Here is a 7,410-nt window from a genome sequence, read left to right on the forward strand (position 1 = left end):
GTCAACAAAAAGTAACAATATTAGATGTCACTGAATACCTAATATGTGCTAGGTGCCATTGGGAATCCTGAGTAAAAAGACTGAAAATGAAGCAGAGGGTCATAATTTCATTCTCTCTTTTTTTTTTTATTTTAATTGGAGGCTAATTACAATATTGTGGTGGTTTTGCCATACATTCACATGAATCAGCCATGGGTGTACATGTGTTCCCCATCCTGACCCTCCCTCCCACCTCCCTCCCCAGCCCATCCCTCAGGGTCATCCCAGTGCACCAGCCCTGAGCACCCTGTCTCATGCATCAAACCTGGACTGACGATCTATTTCACATATGTTAATATACATGTTTCAATGCTATTCTGTCAAATCATCCCACCCTCGCCTTCTCCCACAGAATCCAAAAGACTGTTCTTTACATCTGTATCTCTTTTGTTGTCTCGCATATAGGGTCATCGTTACCATCTTTCTAAATTCTATATATATGTGTTAATATACTGTATTGGTGTTTTTCTTTCTGACTGACTTCGCATAATTTCATTCTTGCCAGGTAAATTCTGCTGACATCATTGTAACCTCCCGGAGAGATTAGAAGATAGTTCCCCTATCATTTGCTAGTCAGAACTACTATCTGTACTGCACTAACCAGGTTCCTGGCTCTGCTCTGGTTCCTGGGTTCCCCCCACATTTCAGCCTGTGGAGGTTCTAGGTTTTTTTGTTTCTACATTTCATTGAGTTTCTTGCTTAGCTAGCTTTCTACCTTAGCTGCCTAGCCCACATCATCTTTACAGACTGCTTAAGAATCTCAAAGTAGGAGGAAGAAACCATTCCATTTTGAAAAGCTTCACTCATCACTTTGGGGAATTCAGATGAGAGAGGAAGTTATGTATCAGGAAAATGATACGATAAAAGTGTATTCTTTACGCTGTGCCACCCAGGAAGCCCCACCTCCATAGCAGAATGCGTATGGTCTCCTGAGGGAAGTACATAGCATCGTATTGAGAAAAAAAAAAAAGAATCTCAAAGTAAATGGATTTCTTACAGAGGGACTAACATTTTAAACTAGCCCTTAAATCTGTTTTATTGCATTAGAAAAGTGAATTTCCCCACATTTATAGCTGAAATTATTCCTATAAGAAGCTCTGTATGTGATACTATTGATTAAAATACTGAGGCTTTTCCTGTTTGTGGTTTGAGTACTTTCTTTCTAGTATATTTCAGATGATTCAATAATTGTTCATGTTTCCCGTCAAACTATGAAAGCACAAATATTAAGTGCTCTATCACTGTTTATTTTGATTTATTCTCATTTTTTCCCCCTAGCGGATCTAAGAAGAACAATTGCTGTCCTTTTGGATGACATTTTACAACGTTTGGTAAAGCTGGAGAACAAAGTCGACTATATTGTTGTGAACGGCTCAGCAGCTAGCACTACCAGTGGTACTAGTGGGAACCCAGTGCCACTGACCACAAATAAAAGGGTAAAAGCATCAGGCAGCATTAGATAGCAGTGGAAGATCACCTCGTGCTGCTACATTCACCATGGATTATATCCTATGGCAGAAAATCACTGGCTAGCATAGAGTAATACTTTACAATAAAAGCTCTGCGCATTTTCAAGGAATATGCTGGATTCATGGAACTTTAATTCTGTATATAATTTAAAAGTTATTAGTTTGCTTTCAGGCACATCTCTTCAATGCTGTACTATAGCCTTAAAGGGAATTTGGTAACATGGTTGATGTAGTAAGCAGGTAGGTGATCTTTGTATAAATCTTTGTGTTTGAGACCAAGTTGAAACAAAAACACTGAAAGACGGATTCATTTCTACAAAATATTTATTTAAATATATAACATTTTTTAGACAAATGAGGAATATTGTTATTGAATCGTTTTGTCATTTGTTATGGATAGATGTGAATGTTGGACTAATACTATTAGAAAATGTGCTTACTTCCAGTACTTACTATATTTTGTTATTCAGATTATGAGCAGAGAGAAAGGAAGTATAATATTGAAAATAGTGTTTTGAAATGATGACCCAAAGAATGTCTTCATTTGCACTATCCCTTCAGAATAACTGAAGGTTAATTATTGTATATTAAAAAAAATTACATTTGTAAGAGTATAATCTTGAAATGGGTAGTAGCCACTGTTCGTAAACTATTCTAAACATTGGGGCAATTAAATAACATTAAAATAGTAATCTCCAATCTCGTATGTAACATTTTCTTATATACTTGTATTCTGAAGAATAAAAAATATTTTTATGATGAGATTAAATATTAATTCATGATTTTTCATATAGATAAATGTTAATTTAAAAATATAACACTTTGATTATGCTGTCAAGAAAGCACATTATTTCCATATTTGGGTAATTTTTGCTTTTATTATATTGACAAGGAAGCGGGAAACTGAGATATTTGTGAGACTGGAACTCTTAAGGACTTTAGCCAGATGTGTATAATAAAAATATTTGTGTTGCATTAAATTGTTTGGAAAATGTTAACATTATAGTATATAGAATATATACTCTTTATGAAATGTTGGATTTGTATGATATACAGTAGATATTCATTTTATGTAGTGACCATTTAAAAATAAGAGCATTTAAAATGTAATTTAAATTATGAAGATGGACTATCTTTTCAGGAAAACAGCTATTCTATATATAGCACAAGAGAGCTCAATCTTGGGTAATTCTGGTATCAGCAAAGTACACCTTTATTTAAATTTTCCTTGTTGCAAATTTAATTGCCATATGGTGCCCTATGTTTCATAGTATTTATTCTCTAAGTGCAGCTAGCTTCTAGATTTAGACTGTATTGTATTTAGTTTTGGAAATTGTATTGTTCATTATTACAATGTGCTACCAGACGTGGTAGCAATAATTATACTGGTTTATTAAAGTAAGTATGAGAAAATACTTCTTGAAGGTATCTTTGCAAACTCTTCCCTGTACCCTGCCATTATGTGAAGAAATTATTTACATACCGTTTCCAGGTGAAGTTTGGAATAGTTGTTCAGTCTCTCATTAGATGTGTACATTTTTTGTTTTTGTTTTCAGGGATGAAATAAAATGTATTATTTGTACTTTAAAGTGTTATAAGTTTTCTTCTTTAATGATGATTGTTCTTTTAATAAATGGTAAGTGATTAAAAGGAATTTTAGATAATTTTGGGTTTTATTCCATCAATTTCCAATAGCTGTTTCAAAAGAGAAAAATGAAAGATTGCCTCATTCAGATTAGAAGAGTCTGAACTTGGGGATTGATGGGAACGAATTCTGAGGTTTGTGATTGGAAGTGGTTCCTAGATTTGTTCCCTCAAGTTGAAGTTTACTGTTGAGCCTTTTTTTTTAATTTTAATTTTACATTGGAGCATAGTTGATTACCAGTGTTGTGTTAGTTTCAGGTATCCAGCAAAGGGATTCAGTTATACACGTGTCTGTTCTTTTTCAAATTCTTTCTTCATTAGGTTATTACAGAGTACCGAGCAGAGTTCCCTGTGTTGTACAGTAGGTCCTTGTTGATTATCTGTTTTAAACATAGCCCTGTGTACATGTCAATCCCGAACTCCCAATCTATTCCTCCCCCTCTACCCTTCCCTCCTGTTAACCATAAGCTTATGCTGTAAGTCTGTGAGTATATTTCTGTTTTGTAAATAAATTCATTTTTATCATTTTGTTAGATTCTGTATATAAGCAATATCATACGATCTTTGCCTTTGTCTGACTTCCTTCAGTTTGTATGATCATAATCTTCAGGTCCATCCATGTTGCTGCAGATGGCATTATTTCTTTGTTTTTAATGGCTGAGTAATATTCAAGCGTGTGTGTGTGTGTGTATATATATCTTTTTTTATTAGTGTCAGTATCTTTCAGACATCTTTCCAGAATGAATTTAGGGCTTCCAGTAAGTCTTTATTAGGTCAAATGTTACTTCATGTTGCTTCTTTTTGAGTGTTGATTAGCATTATTCATTTAAATAAATCATTTTTCATTTAGCTTTCTTGGAGTGTTTAATTCAGTCATCCACCCACTCTTTCTTTACTATTTCATATCAATTAGACAATAGTTAATACTGATTTTTTTTTTTCAGACCAAGAAGTAAACTTTGGTTCTGAGGATTCTCTTTAAATGGGAAGGTGATGCGAGGTATAATAGCAAAGTTTGAGGAGAGGAAACATTTTGAACCATTGGTGTTTGGAAATTTACCCATAACAGATTATGTTCAATTTTGAGATAAATGTGCTTTTTGTTTGCTTTTGCATCTTCAGAGTTTGAAAGGAGGAAAAAAAAATTCCCTTTTGAGTCTTTTCTTGAGATTGGAATTGGGAGTTTCAGGCCAGAAGCCTTGAGTGGATAATTGAAGCAGGAGAGCCCAGAAAGGGGATCTCTGCCAGGTAAAAAGGGCCACTGGCCTCTGCCTCTTGAAAGAGGCTCTACACGTTGTGTATTAAAACTATTCAAAACCACAGTGTGTTCTGGGAGGAAGGATTTGGAGAATTTATTTTTAATAATATCCCTCATGTGATGATATCATTACAGTAACACTGAACATCTACTAAGGGCTGAGCCCTGCACTGTGCCGTCATGTACAATGTCTTATTTTAATCTTCAAAACAGCATTGTGAGGTAGGTTCTGTTAATCCCCATTTTGTAGGTGAGGGACTAAGGTATGGAGAAGCTGGATATGAGGGCTCTGGTCACAGATCTTTTATGCTGTTCAGCAGAGATTCAGACCTAGAAGGGTTGGTTTATAGGGTCTGTGCTCTTGGTCACTGTGCCTTATCAGCTGTTCTGCGAATCTTGGCTTAAGTAAGCTCAAGCATTCTCCCTTCTTCCTCTTATCTTGTCCCCTGGACCTATGGACTTTTCTGTTGTGATCCAGGAGAGAGCTCCTCACTGTCCTCAAATGCCTGGGTCAACAAAGTGCATAGAGTCTAAAGAGGCATCACACAGTAGGTGCTGGGCTCCCAGGCATTGGTGGTAGCTCCGACCCAGGCTGATGGCCCAGGATGGCTGGGCCATTTGTGAATAACGGGAGATGAACACACACCATAGTATTTGGGAGCTTATGAACAAGCCTGTCACGATAGCGGCTGTTACATCACATCTTGGACTAAAGAGAAGGGAGGAATCAACTTGGTGCATATTCTCTAGGGTGAATAGAATCTGCTCAGTCTTCCCGTTAGGGCCATTTTTTGTGTGTCCAGCATGGAATTTAGGGCACTTCTCCATCAGTATCTAGTATGTGTGTGCATGCTTGGTCGTGTCCGACTCTGCGACCTCAAGCACTGTAGCCCGCCAGGCTCCATGCAAGAATTTTGCCTGGATTTGCCAGGCAAGAATACTGGAGTGGGTTGCCGTTTCCTTCTCCAGGGGATCTTCTTGACCCAGGGATTGAACCTGCATCCTCCTGCTTTGGCAGGCGGATTCTTTACCACTGAGCCATGTAGGAAGTTATTGAGAGTATTTTAAATTGCAAAAGCTCTGAGTCCACCTGTTTTCTGTCTCTGGATGATTTCTGCTCACTGTACATGGTCCTTGCACTGATTACCAGCCTGGAATTAATCTCTCCATGGAGAAGTGAGGAAAATTTTTCATAGAATTCCTCTTTTTAGCATTTTCATTAATACTCATCCTGTATAAATAAAAGGGTTCTCTGGCCTTCCCCTGAATTTGATGTATTTAAAAGTAGAATGAATGTAAAGAATGTTTGTTGTGAGCTGTAACAGTGCATTTTAGCTAAAAATGCCCTTCTTTTAGCTTCCAGGCAAAGACACAGTTGGAGGAGAAAGGCAGTCAGAAGTTGGGGGTTGGAGGATTGACGTATTTATGTAGTTTATTCTCTCTTTATAGGCTGCTACTTTTTCTGCCTTGGGAAATAACTAAATGGTGCTTGGAAATAAACTCTTCCAGGAAGTTGCTATGAATATTGATAGTTTCAAGTAAAAATAACTTTCTCTTTACGTGGCTTAATTCTTCTTATCTTTTCCCCTAAATATCATGTGCTAAAAACAATGTTAAGTTTAAATACAGTGCTGAATAACCATGGTTAAAGCAGAAGAAAGGTTGCTCTTTTTTTGATTAAAACAAGTGACTTCTGACACAGAGTGTTAGCTTAGGGGCCCAGAGACCGCAAAAGTGGCCACTCTGCCTTCTGTTTCTAGAAAGAAACTTTTCCTGAGGCTGAAAAGGAAGCCAAGGCCACAGCTCTAAAAGGAGGAAGTTTTTCTTCCTGTCGATTAGGGCTCTGTTAACTTTATCGGAAATAATGAACTTGGAGAGGACATAAATAAGCTCTACTTTTTACACCTTTCTCCAGGGAGTCTTCACTTCACATATACTGATGCCAAGGTGGAGAGAACTGATTTCTTCGCAACCCAGAAGGCCAGATGGAAAGTATTCTTTGCCTGTGCAAAGCTAGTATTTCTTGCTGATGATAAGGCATGAGTGCTGGCTTCGTGAAATAATGTCCCATGATAATAGGCACGGCTGGGACCCATTACAATCTTACAATGTCCCATTGGGATTCCAAGCAGATGAAGCCCAGCCCTAAAGAAGTCACAACTACGAAACAATTCTGCTGTCAGGCTTTGACTACCCTGTTTTATATCATGTAGTCCTGATTTGTTCTTTTCTATTTGCTTTCTTGGAAACCCTTCCCCTTACTCTCTCTGGTTTGAGTACAGTTTTTTCCCCCAATATAAAGTCGGGTTTTCCCTACTTAGTATTCCAGGCTTTCCACTCCCAGCCTCAAGAGATTGCCCCTTTCTTTGGAATCCTGTTATCACTTGTGGTCCCTGCTTCATGCATTTAGTCCTTCATTCACACTGTTCCCTCCGGATTCCCTTCTCCCAGCTGTCACGAGTGGCTTCTCTTTCTTTAAGTCTTAACTGAAAGCCACTTCTACAGAAAGACCTTCTCTCACTACCATTCTAAAATAGGAGGCTTTTCTGTATATTCAGAGACCGTCAGGTTCCTAGTTCCCAGCACAGTAGCTGGTACATAGTAAATGTTTATTAAATGAATTACAAATGAATTTGTATGTTATTTTTTTAAAATTTTATTATTTTTGGCTGGCAGGGTCTAAAATTGCTGTTCCGGCTTCTCTGTAGTTGTGGTGAGCAGGGCTACTCTTCGTTGGAGTGCATGGGCTTCTCACTGTAGGGACTTCTCTTGTGGAGCAGGGGTTCTCGGGCACATAGACTTCAGTAGTTGCGGCTCCTGGGCTGTAGAGCACAGGCCAGTAGTTGTGGCCCATGGGTTTAGTTGCTCTATTACATGTGAGATCTTCCCTGACCAGGGATCAAACTCGTTGACTCCTGCTTTGGCAGGCAAATTCTTTACCGCTGAGCCACCAGGGAAGAAGTCCTGTTATTTCAGTTTAACGTGTAATGATTTGCAGCT

At 37.9% G+C, this 7,410-nt stretch overlaps 1 protein-coding gene across 4 annotated transcripts in view; it reads left to right on the plus strand.

Annotated features, from left to right (window-relative positions):
* CCDC126 (coiled-coil domain containing 126) overlaps positions 1-3,097 on the plus strand; it is a 42,473-nt gene extending 39,376 nt beyond the window's left edge. For all 4 annotated transcript variants that reach the window (XM_019958553.2, XM_070787603.1, XM_019958554.2 and 1 more), the window contains one exon: positions 1,318-3,097. In XM_019958553.2, the coding sequence (XP_019814112.1) occupies positions 1,318-1,502 (185 nt within the window). In that variant the 3' untranslated portion in view covers positions 1,503-3,097. The remainder of the gene's footprint in view (positions 1-1,317) is intronic.
* The last annotated feature ends 4,313 nt before the right edge of the window (positions 3,098-7,410 follow it).

Source organism: Bos indicus, chromosome 4 (assembly GCF_029378745.1).
Source record: "Bos indicus isolate NIAB-ARS_2022 breed Sahiwal x Tharparkar chromosome 4, NIAB-ARS_B.indTharparkar_mat_pri_1.0, whole genome shotgun sequence".
In the NCBI taxonomy this organism is placed as follows: domain Eukaryota; kingdom Metazoa; phylum Chordata; class Mammalia; order Artiodactyla; family Bovidae; genus Bos; species Bos indicus.